This window comes from Lipomyces tetrasporus (assembly GCF_029532465.1).
Source record: "Lipomyces tetrasporus strain NRRL Y-64009 chromosome Unknown POJ06scaffold_6, whole genome shotgun sequence".
Lineage (NCBI taxonomy): Eukaryota > Fungi > Ascomycota > Lipomycetes > Lipomycetales > Lipomycetaceae > Lipomyces > Lipomyces tetrasporus.
The window spans coordinates 1,577,315-1,594,185 of NW_026611601.1; the positions used below are offsets into that span (position 1 = coordinate 1,577,315).

The 16,871-nt window shown below is 46.9% G+C and overlaps 6 protein-coding genes across 6 annotated transcripts; 3 read left to right on the forward strand and 3 right to left on the reverse strand.

Moving 5' to 3' along the window:
• Window positions 1-834: 834 nt before the first annotated feature.
• On the reverse strand, window positions 835-1,848 carry POJ06DRAFT_197916 (Metallo-dependent phosphatase-like protein; the record flags this gene model as incomplete). The annotated part of the gene is made up of 3 exons (XM_056185087.1): window positions 835-1,492; window positions 1,543-1,747; window positions 1,797-1,848. The coding sequence occupies 3 exons, from the start codon at window positions 1,846-1,848 to the stop codon at window positions 835-837; spliced, it is 915 nt and encodes a 304-aa protein (XP_056043593.1).
• A 2,861-nt stretch (window positions 1,849-4,709) lies between these two features.
• Window positions 4,710-6,562, reverse strand: POJ06DRAFT_282133 (amidase signature domain-containing protein; the record flags this gene model as incomplete). Its single annotated transcript, XM_056190000.1, has 6 exons — window positions 4,710-5,108; window positions 5,164-5,665; window positions 5,727-5,794; window positions 5,844-6,227; window positions 6,278-6,509; window positions 6,540-6,562. 6 exons carry the CDS (start codon window positions 6,560-6,562, stop codon window positions 4,710-4,712), a joined length of 1,608 nt encoding a protein of 535 aa, XP_056043594.1.
• A 2,827-nt stretch (window positions 6,563-9,389) lies between these two features.
• Window positions 9,390-10,033, reverse strand: POJ06DRAFT_255550 (uncharacterized protein). The gene has a single exon (XM_056187903.1). The coding sequence runs from the start codon at window positions 10,016-10,018 to the stop codon at window positions 9,704-9,706; it is 315 nt and encodes a 104-aa protein (XP_056043595.1). The 5' UTR covers window positions 10,019-10,033; the 3' UTR covers window positions 9,390-9,703.
• A 160-nt stretch (window positions 10,034-10,193) lies between these two features.
• Window positions 10,194-12,546, forward strand: POJ06DRAFT_255552 (general substrate transporter). Its single transcript, XM_056187904.1, has 2 exons — window positions 10,194-10,888; window positions 10,949-12,546. The coding sequence occupies exons 1-2, from the start codon at window positions 10,665-10,667 to the stop codon at window positions 12,264-12,266; spliced, it is 1,542 nt and encodes a 513-aa protein (XP_056043596.1). The 5' UTR covers window positions 10,194-10,664; the 3' UTR covers window positions 12,267-12,546.
• A 457-nt stretch (window positions 12,547-13,003) lies between these two features.
• POJ06DRAFT_255553 (general substrate transporter) lies at window positions 13,004-14,888 on the forward strand. Its single transcript, XM_056187905.1, has one exon. The coding sequence runs from the start codon at window positions 13,186-13,188 to the stop codon at window positions 14,836-14,838; it is 1,653 nt and encodes a 550-aa protein (XP_056043597.1). The 5' UTR covers window positions 13,004-13,185; the 3' UTR covers window positions 14,839-14,888.
• POJ06DRAFT_255554 (uncharacterized protein) lies at window positions 14,889-15,409 on the forward strand. The gene has a single exon (XM_056187906.1). It carries the CDS (start codon window positions 14,937-14,939, stop codon window positions 15,117-15,119), a length of 183 nt encoding a protein of 60 aa, XP_056043598.1. The 5' UTR covers window positions 14,889-14,936; the 3' UTR covers window positions 15,120-15,409.
• The last annotated feature ends 1,462 nt before the right edge of the window (window positions 15,410-16,871 follow it).

Genomic DNA, 16,871 nt, shown 5'->3' on the forward strand with positions numbered 1-16,871 from the left:
GTCTTTCATGACGTGTACAGCTTGTAGGGCTGTTTCGAATACCAATTTCGGCAGGTTTTCCCAATATTCGTATTAGATATTCGACTCTTTGAAAGGCATTCAAATAATATTCGCTATTCGTATTCGACAAATAAGGTTTAGGTCGAATAATAATAATCGGGAAGTATTCTAAATCACGTGATATTACTTAAATAAGTTAAAGCGTTTCCTATTAAAGGCTAGTTTATCGAGCCGAAAACCTATATATAACCCCTCGGGACCCGAAGTCTTCTACCAGCGCTCAGTTCTTTTTTGTATACGGACTATCCAGCGCTTATTGACTCTCATAGTTAAATGGAAACCAGAGGGTATCGCCAAAACTAGGGCTGCTCCGAATACGAATATTCGCAGTAATCGGCATTATTCGTATTTGTTATTCGCAAGTCCCAACCGCTGCGAATAATATTCGCATTTTTATTCGCAAATCCTGAGCAGTGCGAATAATATTCCAAATGCCTGTTATAATCGGTCGAATAATATTCGCCCGGTCGAATAATATTCGCCAAGTCGAATATCGTCAACAGCCCTAACAGCTTGTGACACGCAATTTATCGATAGACAAGATCTCCAGTGAATAGTATTGCGCAAGCTGCCGTTCGGCGCATAGTCAAAAGATAGTATGGAATTGCGCGCCAATTAGGTTGTAGCAATTGTGAAATCATCCTTTAGCAGGAATTACAAACAAACAAATATCTTTGACTTTTATGACTTATCAGAACGCATGAAACTTTTACCATACTGCTGACTACCGTCCTTCCCCACTCCTAATCGCAACTCTGCCAGATCGTCGTCGGTCTAATGAGCAAAGATATCAGGACAGCCGTTCGGTAACCCCTCGGATCTCTTCATAAGACCGGCACCCTGGAGATGAACGTATTCCTGGCTCACGTCCGTCGCCGAATCGCAAGATGAGACGTCAAAGTAGTTGATCCCGAAACCATTGTCGTCAAAGAACCTGGCTGTGCCCGCTACGACATAAATGGTGAAGGAGTTGTCGCTGGCGTAAATATTTTTTGTCTCGTGACGATGACCGACGAGGATATGATGAACGCCATAATTCTTAACCAATTCCAAGTACTTGCCTCGAATTCTGTTGGGGAAAGTCCAGTACGCGTCAGGCTCGTCCTCCGTAAACTCAAACGGAAGGTGGTGGTGGGCAAGGATAATTTCCTCCCCTCTCTTTGCCGCCGACTTTAGCTCGTGTTCGAACCAGACCCACTCGGCACGAGTGTAAGGCTCAAACTCGGTCAAGTTGCTCATTAAGGTGACGGAGTCCAAGAGGATAAATCTATAGCCATTATGAGAGAACGCAGTGTGGTCGCTCACGTTATAGTCGAGTTTGAACTGCTTGAGCGTGGCAACGTCGTTGATGTCGTGATTGCCGGGCAAGAGATGAACTTTGGTCTTGAACTCTGGGAATGTGTCCTGGAAGGCTCGAATTTCGTAGTCGAATCTATCAGAATTAGTGAGCCAGAAATCACATCCAATTACGATGTTACTGACCGATCGTTAGTCAAATCGCCAACGGCAATACAGAAGTCAAAATCCTGGGCATTCACTTGCTGAGCCGCTAGATGCATTCTGTGGGTGTCATTTTGCCAACCGTCTAGGCCGAAGCCGAGTTGGATGTCACCCAGCTGACAGAAGCGGAAAGGGTTGAAAACATCTTTCTTGCTGCATCCAGCCTTTTCTGAGACAGCCAAGGCTACTCAAATGAGCCTCAAGTTAAGAACTGGAAAATACCGACTCATACATACCGGCTGAAATACAGGCAATGACGCCAACCACAAAACCGAATGTTCCTTTCATCTTCTAACCTTGAACAATGATAAGTCGTCCTCGTTGGTACAGAGAATGATAAATGCAGGCCGATTGATTCTCTTTATACGTGTTGCATACATGCGGATCGATCCCTTCAACATGGAAATCATTGTACACGTCCGTATTGCTCGAGCTTAACCTGCTCTGGCACCACAGGCCATACGATTCCATGACATTGGATGCCAATAACACTTGAAGCCGACTGCACGTGGGCAGGGCATGTCCTTTCAAACGAATAAATGCCGAATCGCAAGAGAAATTTCTTTCTTAGATGTAGACTTGATGGGACCGCACGGCTAAATCGGTACGCTAAATCCTGCGAATAGTACTTTATTTTATGCACAAAATTAGCTTAGAATGGAGTGCATGCCAATGGGGCGCACCCCTACTTGCACGTTGCCAATCCTTGAGTTCCAACCGCTTCAGAATCCGGTATTTGTGCACCTAATTGCAATCGTATTGCCGACTTATCTGGCGGAGAGGTCCTCATAATGACCAATCTTCTTGACCACCCTGACACAGTGAAGCTGCAACATGCAGAGAGAAGCGCACTTGGCGATCCGCTCGAGATCGAACCGTACAGTGCCGGGACTTAGCTTGTCATACGAAGTCAGAAGAATAAGGTCTAGCGCAAGGGATGAGTCTCCGGACTTAACAACAACGCGCAAAATCCGACAACTATATCAGGGCTAGGGCTTCCCTGATGTTGCGGACCGCGGACACCCCGACTCCAGTTATGTGTTCAGCACATCGACTGCTAAATCATTTTCGTTTGTAGGAAAAATTCTGAGACAAGTAAGCTCCTCTGTCAGTCTGTCTGATTGAAGTGAGCAAAAGCGACAGTCAGGTGCAACGGCAGTAGTCGCCCCTGCTCCGATGATTGCAGCTCGATAGTTCTCGATCGGCTCCCCAGGCCAGGCCTCGCTTAGCTTCAGGTGCGGCTTGATTGCGCTAAGCCTGTCGTGCTTTTCATCGCGCGGTTCGGAAACACAATTGCAACTTCAAATACATGTTTACTTAACGAGTGGGTAGTTGCATTTTGACAGGTTAGCGGTGCCAAACCAGCATTGCACCAATACGATATCGTAATTCGAATACAAATAATTGACGATTTCTTGCTTATTAATGCGAATACGAAGTAGAAATTTTTTTGTTTGTAAATTATTCGAAAAAGTCGTAACCCCTTGTGCATTCTAAACTTTAAATCTTGAGGGCATGCTCGTTGCTGTAGCCTGCATATATTTCGTTGAAGGGTTTTCACATGCTGCTCGTCATTACCGTCAGCAAGGAAATGGTGGTCAATTCTGGGGACATTATGACAGCTGTAAGGACTGACAGCCCGGCGTATACCAGGGGCTTCATGGAGCAGCATATTGTAGAACCAGTAGCCGGGAAACTCTCAGGGCCGGACTTCGTCCCAATACTGAGCAATTGCAAACCCGCCAATTGGTTTCAGTGTGGATTTGGTGCATTGTCAAACACCTAAGATACCTGGTCTTAGCACGGCTAAGTAAAACACAAAATACAAATCCTTCTACTGGATTGCACTGACCGCCTCAAAGAGTGTGAGCAGGCATCAGCATTGGAGCCGGCCCCTATTCAGTTGGTCTTAGTGCAACGGGTCAACGACCTGGATTGCTCACTATAGGGTTTCCATCTGTTGTTCGAAAATGATGCACTTGACAGCAGAAGAATGAATGCGGCGTGGGATCTCTGAAGTGCGGTGCTGGATCGACCTGTACACCAATTGCACCCATCAAGCAGCACCCTGAGTCCGCCATGGCCAGCCCCTGAACCATTGGGCTTGATGACGTCGCATTCAAACCCATGACCCGACGTACACCCCGGCAGGTCTAATGTAGTCGAGTGAGATTATTAGTAACTTGCCCGAGTTTATTTTACATAAAATAATTTCAAGCCATTGGCCCATTGCAGCCATAAAAATTCATCTCTTTCTTCTGCAGGAGCTAGTCACATGACGGCAATATAAGCCCGAGACGTTTTGTTGACTAGTATTGCGGACCAGGACCATGGGCCGAAGTTGGGTACCATGGAGTGCCAATTCCATACCAGACATGGCTTCGGAGATTTGAACCAATAAAAGGGCGACATCTCGGAGGCATATCGGCTTTTATGATGTCAGCATATGATAGAAGTCCCCACAAGCCTCGCCTCACCATATCGCAACATGGCCTTTATAATAGCCGTACGTTATCTGAGGCGTCACGATAGATGCAGGGCTTGTGTGGGTCGAGTTCGGAGCCGGCACAGGGAGTGATCAGTATGGATCAGCCGAGGTGCCTGAAGGGGCATGTTCGACAATCCCCCTCGTTTGTTAGCAACCCACTCAGTGGACTATTAGTCCTCATCCATAGCATCCTGGCTAGCGCCAAGGTCAATCAAGTAAGGCCTTCCACCTTTGATCGCCTAACGCAGTCATATGGTATGGCCCCTGGCCAACGGGTATTTTTTCAGTTTGAGCACATTTCGGGGGAGCAGAAACGGATGTCGACGGCATTTGGATACACGAATGGGACGCCAGATGATCCGGGTTGGGGTAAACTGCGGAAACGGCTGTTATGAAGTAATAGAGACCACTAGGGTGTTATTGAAAGAAGGGATTTAGCCGGTTCACCCAGCGAAACCCATTGCAATGGCCGATCCCGATTAAGGTAAACAAGCAGCCCCGACCCGGTCAATCATGTCCGTAAAGTTCGTGTCATGAACATGTTAAGTGATATAAGATAAGTTCACAGGACCGAATCGAAGCAAGCATTCCCATGGAAAATTCCAACAAAGTAGATTGAAGTTTGATATATCTAATTGGCGGGCTGCAAACATGGCCCATTCTATATTCTGCCCATAGCGCGCTCAATAGCTTCTAGTGCAGCAAGAACCTTTTCATCGTACTGTCTTCGTCCAATAATCTGAAGACTCACTGGAGCCTTAGCGTACTTCTCCGGGATGTACAACTCGTAGACGAATCGGTCCTCGTCGTTTTTGGGGATATAGTTCATGTCTTTGGGATCTTTCGCGGGGTCGACTGTAGTGACAGGGAAGACAGCACCTGGGTAATCCAGTAAATTCCAATTCGCCGTGTATCCCCAGTAGCGCGACTGGTCGTGTGGTGTCGCGGCACCAAATGATGCCGGACAGAGGATTACATCAATCTCCCTTCCGTCTTCTGCACCAGTATTCGTCCACGCCCGGGCATAGGCGTCTCGGTACTGGTCTCGCTGGACACAACGCTGTGAAAACACATTCGTCACTGGTTCTTAACTAAAAGGGCAGTGGGAAACATACCTCCCAAAGTTCATGCTGAGTTAGATTCTTGACGCTCGGTTGCTCCTGAATGATGAACTTTGTCAATGGCAAGATAGGCTCTCCACTTTCTCCAAGCAATCTTAGGACCTGTTCACCGCCATCTGGCCAATAGAGAGACGAGAGGATCTCCCAGTCTTTGCGGTGATTCAATGACACGGAATCCCAGTCCACAACCTCCATACCTGCCTTACGGCATGCCTCCGAAACCTCTCTCAATGCGCGGGTCACGGGTGGATGAGGCTGAACGACACCATCCCACCACTGTACGGCGACTTTAAGAGGCCTAGTAAACCTGTATGGTGTCCATTCCTTAGCAGTCAGAGATGGGTCCAAGCGCCACGGCTTTGCTGCAAGGGCAACTCTCATGAACAATTCCATCCCTTGACGGTCAACAGTCATGGGCCCAGGGGTCGACATGATCGCCTCTTTCCCAGCCATAATGGTTCTCTGGCCCGCTACTGAGATGCGCTTATTGGTCGGTCTACACAATATTAGTCTTCTTTTCTTTCTCTTTTCAATGACTAGACGTGAACTTAGTGTACTTGAAACTATAGACACCAACATAGGCTGCCGGACAGCGGATGCTACCACCGATATCACCCCCCACGCCCTGCTTTTGTTAGAGAAAGGGATAAGTTAGAGCAGGGCATTATACTCACGAAGATGCTTCCACGCATGCCTAGCAATGCTGCTTCTCCTCCGCTGCTTCCCCCGGAAGTCAGAGCACGATTGTAAGGGTTAACCGTCCGTCCATAAACATTACTGTTAGTCTCTAAATGCATAATGGTTTGAGGCTGAGTTGTCCTAGCATAGAAGACGCATCCTTCATTCCAGAAAGTATCATAGAGCAGATTAGACCCATGCTCCCTGCCTATCCAGCCGACAATCGACGCAGTGGTAATAACGTTTGGGCCGACCATGCCATGGTGTTCTTTTGTCGAGATAGGTAAGCCGAAAAGCGCGCCTTTGGGTTCGGAAAGAGAATCAAGATATTTCGCTCGAGCAATCGCCTCGTCCCACAAAAGCTGCACGAGGCAGTTCGTCTGGGGATGTCAGTCTTCCGATTTCGTTCAGAGGATGGGGTTGGACATACAGCAGCGTGGGCTAGAGCCGCTCTTCGCAAGAAAGCCCTTGTCACTTCTTCTACTAAGATATTTCTCTCACGTAGAATGGTCAGTAGCTCGGGAACAGAGTAGTTCTCCGTAATCTCAATTTCGCGTTGAGTTAGGACAGATTTCGGCAAATCTTGTGAACTGAGAGATAAATGATCTGGCAGGCCCTGTAGTTTGGGTTCGACCTTTGCAAGGGAGGCATCGCGCTTCGCTCTCTCCTATGACACCTTCTCCTCCCAAGACTTCATTTCCTTAAGTTCAGTCATTTGTCTTTCCGCTCTAGTATTGGTAGTACCTACACCAGAAGATGAGGCAAGGCAACAAATCAATAAAATAAGAATCAAGTGATACCGGACGATAACTACGCCGTCAGCGGTGCAGCTGTATGTAGCCGGAACTTCAAGGCATTAAGTGCCTGCGCAAGACAAAATATTTGAAAGGTGAGCTATGGGTCGTTTTGGGAGCTAACCATGCCAGTTGGCCACAGTTTGACAAGAAGCCCCAGAGAAAACAAGGTCTTGGCATGCGGCTTTGCGGCCCCCGCCTAATTACGCCCAACACGCCCAACACGCCGGTCTTCCTTGTCCAGATTGCTCCCGATACGATTGTCTCAACATCGGCGACACGATGCCTTCCACGCCACAACCTGAGATCCGAGACAAAAGAGCAGTGTGTGAAGTAGTTTGAGCCATATGGTAATACATATTACCATATATATGATATGATATGATACGGCCCCTGATGATATGACCATATATGACCATATGTAACCCTGAAACCTTAAACCTTATCTATGACCGCAGCGTAAAAAGGTGCTTTGACTTTTTTAGGCTACGAACGGTAAAAGACTGAAGACAATTCGGCAACTTGTATATCCGATGTGATTATCAACGTCGAATACATTCATACCAATCAATTTGCATAGATTCGTAAAAATACTTCGCAGGCCTCTGACATACTCTCGCAATTTGACGACGAATTTGTGGAAGTCCTTGAGTCGCCGATTATTCAAGGACCCTCGTCTCAATCTCCAGCTACGTCGACGGCTACAACTACAAAGCCCAGGCGCTATTTGAAAGTTCGGCTTTACACCCCGGTGGCCGTAATGAGGTTATTCTAAATAGCAAAGGCAAGTCAATTTGGCGATGTAAATATTGCTCGACCGAGTATCAGGAATTTGGCGGAACAACTGCCATTTCGAATCACTTGAAGCTGCGTCACGATATCGACATATCCTCTGTTCAAGAGGCTCGAACTACCTTGATGCAGGCGATTTAAGAACGCGCGACAAACACCAGATTACAAACGTCGCTGCGTCTCTAGGTTTGCTACTCGGGAATTGGACCCCGCTGTCGTCGAACAACTATACGTAAAGTTACAACCTGTGGCATCTCATTTCGCATGGCTACATTACCTGAATTTAGGGCCTTACTTCATTATCTGAATCTGGTGATTGAGAATTGGCTACCTAATTCTATACCAACAATACGAAACTGGACAGTACGGAACTACAAAAGTCAAAGGAACTTATCAAAAGTGAAGTTCAACTGGCACTCTCTAAGATTCACTTTACGGTAGATATTTGCACTTCTCCAAATGCTCTTGCGATCCTTGGTATAATTGCACACTACATATCGGAGTCAGGCCAACTAGAGCACTGTGTTCTGGCCATACGAGAGCTAGATGGCAAGCATTCAGGTGAGAATCTGGCTGCTTGCGTAATGAGTGTCATTAAAGATTATGGAATTGCTACAAAAGTTGGCTACTTTACGATGGGTAATGCAAACAACAATGATACCATGATGCAAGGTCTTTCAGAATGTTCGTAAACCGTTTTAGCCTACCTTCATCACTAACTAATTTAACCTAGTGCATTTCGACCAATATGAAATTACGTACGAACCTGAACATTATAAACTTCGTTGTAACGGTCATATTATCAACTTGGCGGCGCAGTCCTTCTTGTTTTTTACCGACCCTGAAGCTCTTGCTATAGAGAATAATACAGGTTTGTTGACAACACCTACAGAACTAGAAATGCAACAATGGCGACAAAAGGGACCCCTTGTCAAGCTGCATAATATCGTGGTGTATATTCAGCGGAGCATACAACGGTTAGCAAATTTTAGAGAGATTAGTGGTGGCCGTAATCTTGTACGAGATAATTCTAAGCGGTGGAACTCATGGTACATGATGATTAGTACTGCAACCAATCTCAAGACAGCAATTACCATATTTTGTCATCAATATCGAGAGAATGACGAGGACTTATTATCAGAAAAGGATTGGCAGGATTTGCAAAACGTCAAGACTTCCTTGTATTTTTCTACGACGCGACATTTATCAGAAGGACGTAGTGCTACTATTGATAAGGTGTTGCCAACAATGGACTTCTTACTTGAACAGTTTGAGACGGCAACGTGTACTTACATGAATGATCCTTTTATGTGTCCTTGCTGCAACTCCGGTTGGGCTAAGTTGGATAAGTAATATAGTTTGACGGAGGGGTCACCAGTGTATATTGCAGCCTTAGTATTGTCGCCGCAATGGAAATGGGATTATATTGACAACAATTGGCCTAAGGAGTGGCGTTCAACCTGCCGGAAACAGACGCGCGATCGTGGTGGTTAGAACCTACCCAGAGGAAGTCTTACCCAGCGCTGTCGATCATGGCGTGAGATGTTCTGTCAATTCCTGCGATGTCCGCAGAACCTGAGCGATTGTTTTCAAGTGCAAAGATTACAATCAAGGACCGTAGGAACCGACTTGGGATCGAGACTATTGAGGCAATTGAGTGCCTCAAATCGTGGTTTGGTAAAGATAGCTAGCACGGTAGCTCTTGCTGCCAGTGCTCTCGATATGTCCGGAACAGCTGATGAGTATGGTGACTAAAGGTTAGTCCCGACAATCGTACCCGCCCATGGCAACCGTGTAATAGCATCACCACCCTTGCGGTTATGAGGCAGAAAATAAAATAAAATGTCAATTACATTTACTAATCCATATCATGGCATTCTTTTGTTCCGCACTACAAATTTGATAATGTAGTGCCTCAGCAAACTAATAGGGTACATTGGTCCTTAACTATGGGACCGGTACGACTTTGCTGGCTTCCATCATCCCTCCCAGAACAGCAAAACTGCCATCGCGTTCGAGCAGCATACAACTACAGAGCACGGTTTGTAACCTTCCGCTTGAAGTCACCTTGTTTTCTCGAACTTGTGCTCGTACTGGATGGCGTTGGAGTTTTCCCCTTCGCCTTCATAGGAATCAATGAATCCACGTACAGGCCACGCGTCCAAGTCGCTACCGCCGTCTTCAGAAGGTCAGACTGATGAAACCTATCCGAAACGTCTTGCCAAGTAAGAGATCCCGATGGCGTAATGCCGCTTACCGCCGGAAGACTTTCAAGGGACGCACAGACCGGTGACAACAACTGCAACAGGCTCGTTCTTTGCGACCGTATTGGTTAAATATTTCCAGAGATCATCCGAGAGTGAATGGGGGTCGTAACCCCGCACGAGTAGAGCTATAGCTATTGGAACTGCATCCACAGTTGTACGTCGAGTATACTCGAAAGTGATGGGATAACGAGAGAGATGGAATATCGTTATCAACGTCTCAATTAAAGTTTTCTGATTAGAATCGTTAGCATGAGAAGACATTGATAAATGGAGCTGAAAATGAAGGAAGTCAGAGAATCGGTGCTGGGGTGGTTTCATAATGTTTGCAACGACGTCACCACGAGCGGCACACTCGCTTATGAAATACGTTAGTTAGTGTAAGCTAAGTTATCTTGAATTCAGACGTTCACTTCCCTAAACCTAAAGTCCCAAGGACATCACCAATTTGAGAAGCCATAATTCACGTTCTGATAAAGAATGCGTTTGTGCACTTCAATAGTTTCAGGTCCTGGGGATTATTTTAAGCGATTTCGTCGAGTGCTAGGGAACACTCCCACAGTCGACGCTACCGCGCGGTATATATCATCGAATCAACCTCTAACCTGTTTCAAGAATTGTCTAATGGGTGGAAAATACGACCGCTAAATATCTTGTTAAATCTACACGGACCGCACGCCCAATCGAATACATGCTCGTCCGTCCTTTTACGCCATCATGTTGGAACCCGGGGCCATAAAACACATAACGAGTTAACGATAAAGTGCTGTACTGGTGGATCAATCGAAGTTTTGGTTCCAACGAGATATAATCTAATGTCATGTGGTTAGGTCATCGGCACGTGGTTGACCCGTCGACGCGATCCACAAGTGAGAAATCGCAACGGTCCTAAACTTCGACATTACAACACCAGGTAGTAATAGATGCCAGCACGTATAAATTATATGACATATCGCCATGGGCATTGATGCCAATGGTACGACTTTTAAACGTCTACACGATATCAACATTCGTGGCGCTCGCTGGCCTGCTGTTCGGATTCGATATCTCGTCAATATCGGGGGTTGTAGGCACAGATCAGTACAAAAATTTCTTTGGCAATCCACTGGGGACACGGCAGGGCGGCATAACGAGTGCCATGGCTGCGGGGTCAGTTGTTGGCGCACTGTCTTCTAGTTATTTAGGTGATAAGTGAGTATCGTGATGTTCATTCGTTCCCGAGAGGCAACTAAATTAAACTGAATCGAATAGGTTTTCGCGCAAGATCGCCATCCAATGCGGTGCTACATTTTGGTGCCTTGGAGCTGCCATACAGTCTGCATCGAATGGCGTGATGATGCTAATAGCTGGACGCCTTGTATCCGGTCTCTGCATTGGGCTGACTTCGGCACTCGTGCCCATCTACCAGTCGGAAATCGCACCGCGCAAAATCCGCGGTCGCATTGTCGTGTTTCAGATCTTCGCTATTACCTGGGGCATCATGATTCAATACTTTATCCAGTACGGCTGCTCGTTTATCGATTCTGAGGCCGCGTTTCGCATACCATGGGCGATACAAGCCATTCCGGCAATATTCCTGATTATCGGCTTATTCTGGTTACCTCGCTCGCCGCGGTGGCTCGCGAGCGTCGATCGATGGGACGACGCGTTGCGAGTGCTCGCATTCTTGCGGTCAGCAGTAGGCGACATCAACGACCCGCTTGTGCTTGCAGAGTACAAGGAGATTGAAGATCAAATATGGACCGAGCGGGAGGAACATTCAAACTCATATCGAGAGCTTTTCTCGCGAAAAATACGCAAGCGCCTCTTCCTGTCGATGGCTATCCAGATGTGGAGTCAACTGAGCGGCATGAACGTGATGATGTACTACATCGTCTATGTCCTAAAGTCGGCCGGGGTCGCCAACACGACGCTGGCGTCATCGATCCAGTACGTCATCAACTTGGTCATGACAATTCCATGTCTCATTTGGACGGACAAGTGGGGCCGCAGGCCCAGCTTACTGATTGGCGCAATCTTTATGAGCATTTGGTTCTTCGTCATAGGCGGCTTGCTGTTGCAGTATGGCGAACCCAATCCCGTTGCAAATGAGCCATACACCTGGGTAATCCATGACAATCCCGCCGTCAGTCGGACGATTTTGGCTACCTCCTACCTCGCAGTTGGCACGTTCGCGGTGGCCTGGGCTCCTATAAGTTGGATATACCCTCCCGAAGTCGCTCCGCTCCGCGTACGAGCGAAATCCGTCTCACTCGCGACGGCAGCCAATTGGGCCACCAATTTCGCACTGGGCTTTGCGGTCCCGCCCCTACTTCGGTCCATGAAATGGGGTATGTTCTTCCTGTTTGCTCTTTTCAATATAGCCGCATTCATTCATGTCTTGGTTGCTGTGCCCGAGACGAAACAGCGGACGCTGGAAGAAATGGACGAGATATTTGAGCACGGCAAGCCGCTGTGGAAGTCGTTCACGGGCATAGGGGATACCAATAAACTCGACAAGCTAGCGAGGGAAATTGAGTTGGGCCTTTTAACAAATCGTCATTCGCCTGTCCATAAGCATGATGGGTAAGCGATCGAAGAGACTAGCAGTCGGACCCGGGCATGCTTCTTTGACGCATTTTGGTTTTGCGAAAAGTTGGTATCATAGTACGGCGTGCGTGGTATTAGGAGATTTTTGTGTAAAACGCGCAATCACCGAGTCCAGAGTACCCAACGGTTTGTTAAGCGGAAAATTTGAAAGAAACCCTATCTCTTATTTAAGGCAAAAACGCATAGAGCTTTGGTACCTTAAAGACACAAATTGCGGCGGACAGGAGTTTGTTAGACAAAAAATAAAGCTTTAATCGGACGCTAATAATGCAAAACAGTCGTATCGGACTTTGCGCACATATGCACTCGAATGCTCATCGTCTTCAGACTGCCCATCGGAAGATAAACCCTCCGCCCTACTTTTCGGGCCGGCTATTAGAGTTTAAAGACAGTGTTCAGGCAACCGATAAACACTCAACATGCGACTCTAATCAATCCGAAGCACCATATCTAGTTCGTTGAAGGCCGTTCGATTCCCATAATAAGGCCGGATCTAGTTATGACTCTATCTGTTTGATTGTGCCCTGCGACAAGCTGCGCAGTGGCTTCAAATTCAAGAATCAGCACGGTACCGAGATTATCAAAGTTCGCGCTATCGCTTAAACTTCCGCATTTACCCTAAACCTGTCTACCGATTGGGGTAGATTGACCCCCCCGCGGCCATGCAGGCAGACCTTATCAGGACCGTTTCGGAGGATGTCAACCCACGCGCCTTCCCCAAGCCACCTGGGCTATAACACCAAAGCATCGCTTGTTCCAAACTTCTTGCGTGAAGGTCATGTATACCGTTCCACCCTCACGCTTGTCGCCCTCCTTGCCCTCTATTTGGTTGCTTCTCTCCACTGGGCTGTGCAGCCATCTGATTGTTCGTTCGTCAAGTTAAAAGTGCGACCGCAACAATGAGTTCAGATGATGATATCGATGCTGATACAGAGACTGACCCCTTATTACCGGATGTCCTTGATGCCGACTTGTACAATGAGCATCTAAACCAGAATGCTGAGAACGGCGTCGAGAGCGAAGAAACCATGCCGCTCTGGCAGGCCATCAAAGCCTACCCAATGGCAATTTTTTGGTGCCTGGCTGTCTCCATGTGCGTCGTGATGGAAGGCTACGATACGGTTCTCGTCGGCAATTTCTTCGCTTACCCAACATTTGCCCGGAAATACGGAACTTACTTTCCCGGAGTCGGTTATCAGCTTACGGCCGCCTGGCAAGCCGGTCTGGGAAATGCGTCTGGAATTGGTGCCTTCTTTGGTGTCCTTGCAAATGGCTATCTAGTCAACTTGTTCGGACACAAGCCCGTGTTGATCGGTTCGCTCTTTGTCCTGTCTTGCTTTATCTTTATGACGTTCTTTGCGCCCAATATCATAGTCTTATGTGTTGGAGAACTCCTATGTGGGCCTGCTATGGGTGTCTTCGCATCGACAGCGCCAGCCTATGCATCCGAGGTTCTACCACTTTCTCTTCGAGTCTATCTTACCACCTACACTAATATGTGCTTTATCATTGGTCAACTTATTGCTGCCGGTATATTGTTTGGATTGGTCAATTTGACCACGGAATGGTCTTACAGGATCCCATTTGCCTTGCAGTGGGTCTGGCCGGCGTTTTTGATTCCTTTACTTTTTTTTGCTCCGGAATCTCCGTGGCATTTGGTACGCAAAGGCCGATTGGAAGAGGCCGAGAAGTCTCTGCTCAGGCTGCAAAGCAAGTCAGCAGGCATCGATGTTAAGCAGACCCTCGCCACCATCATTCACACCAACAAACTGGAGCAAGAGCTTGCGATAGGGACATCATACTGGGATTGCTTCAAGGGCTTTGAACGCCGGCGAACAGCGATTGCCTGTTTCGCATTCGCCGGACAAGTTTTGTCGGGCATTAACTTTGCATACAACTCAACGTACTTCTTCCAGCAAATCGGACTTTCGACGTCCGAAACCTACAAACTGAATATAGGGGGAACTGCCATTGCACTCTTAGGCACGCTTCTATCCTGGTTTCTACTTCTGCCCTACTTTGGCCGGAGGACGATTTATCTTTGGGGAATGGCGGCACTGTGTGTGATTCTTCTCTTAATTGGTGTTCTGAATATCCGCAGCACGTCCAACGGCATTGCAACCACCCAAGCATTACTGACACTCTTGTGGACATTCGTCTACCAGCTCACAGTTGGTCAGCTTGGGTGGGCGCTACCGGCAGAAATTGGCTCGACCCGGCTCCGTCAGAAGACGGTGTGCGTTTCCCGAAATACATATTATATTGTCAGCGTCATGGCGGGCGCGCTGGAACCGTACTTCATGAATCCGACCCAGTTGAATCTCAAGGGCTACACGGCCCTTGTGTGGAGCGCGACCTCTCTGCTGACACTTGTCTGGGCTTACTTCAGCCTGCCGGAGACGAAAGGCAGACGGTATGAAGAGATTGATATACTCTTTGCCAACGGCGTGCCAGCGAGGAAATTCGAGTCGTTCAAGGTTGATGCATACAGCGCGGAGCAGTTGGAGGACTTGGAAGTGCGTCCCCTAGTCAAGCGAACTCTCGAAAGCTAGTATTATATGTAGACAAATATATAGAATCTTGTACATAACATATTGTCTGGTGTAAAAAGCAACTGCGATCTAGACTATTCCACAGAATGCAATAAGATATGTGGAAAGTGACGCAAAGGAATATGGAAGACGGCTCTTATGATCCGGTTGAACACTTCTATCACAGATCGTTAGGGAAGATGAGCGATGCTTTCAATGACGTTTGGCGGGAGGACTGGAAGGATCCTGTCAGAAGAACTTTGTGCGAAGGCTTTAACCGAGACGACAGACCCCTTCTTTGATACCGACATAATTTGATACCGACATAATAGTGAAGACTTGCCCGGGATTCACAGAGTGAAGCCGTGACACGATAGCCTTTTGTTCAAACACAAGTTCTCAGGGTATCTGTGGCAGTAAGACCAATTCGCCTCCCAGATTGACAAGGATACTAAACTTTCCATTTGTCATCGCGGCCTCAACCTTGTATGCGGATTAAAGGATGAGGCGAACTCGGGGAAAAGTCAGTTAGGTTAACGGACAGTAAACCTTCGCCTCGGCGCATTGATGTCCTTGGATTTAACGATAATTGGTCAAATTCAGTTGTCCCCGTTCGCCTGCGATACCCGGAATGTTGCTACTCCTTTTAATCCTTACAGAGAGTAAGACCCAGATAAAATTTAGGCTAATAATATAATAGAGCTAAAAATGAGCGCTGAAAAAAAGATTAAAGATAATGAAAGAGGCATTTAATGGATTATACTTAAGGAGTTTGATTTATTTGACTTCTTTAAACTGCACCGGATATTATTATACATTTAAGTTTGACATTCTTTTCCCATTTCCCACTAATTTCCTACTTCTTCACCGCTACTCAGAATCAAGTGTCAGAGACAAGAATCAGGATTCTGATTGGACCAATTAGATCTAGATTCGCTTAGGAGGCTCAGACGGGCCCAAGGCGTGGGAGGCATCCGATGCTCCTGACAGGTACATCGATCTCTTGAGAAAGAATTGAAGTGGAAATCTCATCTATGTCAGGAAAGTTCAAGTGGAGCCAGGAAAAACCCAGGGGAGACCGAGATGGTGTGATTGCCGGCTTGGAGAACTTGAAAAGATGAGACATGCTTGAGGCTAGGTTGGACAGAGGCGGATTTGTTTCCATGAGAACCAATGCTACCACACAATAAATGCAATATATTTTGTCCTCAATGTCCTCGCAGAATTCAATCATAATTTGGCTCGATGCACGTGTCGAGTCGGGAAACTTCAGACCAGGTTTAATTGCTCTCACTATTGTGGTTCAGCTGCCACTGGTGAAGAACTTTTAAGTTTTGGCTCATCAGTTTGTTGAGGCGTCTTCATACACAAGTTACCTCTGGAACTTCGGTTGTTTGTATCTGCGATTTCTATTTGTATGATACATTATCCTAATGCGAGTCTATTATCTAATGTTAAAACCATATTGTTCTAGAACCCTAATGAAGATGGATCATCTAGCATAGGAACGGCCAGGCGAGTCATCAAATCCGACACACAACATACTTCTCACGTAGTGTTAACCTGACCAGAGTGTAATGGAGTTTGCGAAAACGAATGACATCCGATTCATTGTGCAATACACAATCAAGCCATTTCTATGCAGCAATCGGATTTGATCGCAAAATTAGGAAGTTTCAGTAGAATGAGTAATAATTATGGATCAAATGAGACACAGAATAGTTTTGCGATCAAATTCCGGGTTAGGGTTGACAGGAAAGAAATAGTGGATCGAAATATTCCGAACCAATCATATTGCTCGACCCGACTATCTGGTTATCAATCTCGGAAGCATCACTGAAGCGGAAAAAGCACCCTCGATGACTCTAGTCGCAGCCTCATCGGCGCATCTTGAGATACCTGAGATTGTCGTCGAGATGATTTTGGCAGTGAAAGATAAGGGAAAAGAAAGAGATAGTAGATCGAAACATTCCGAACCAATCATAGCTCGACCCGACTATCTGGTTATTAATCTCGGAAGCATGACTGATTCAACCAATGTCTTGAATGTCGTT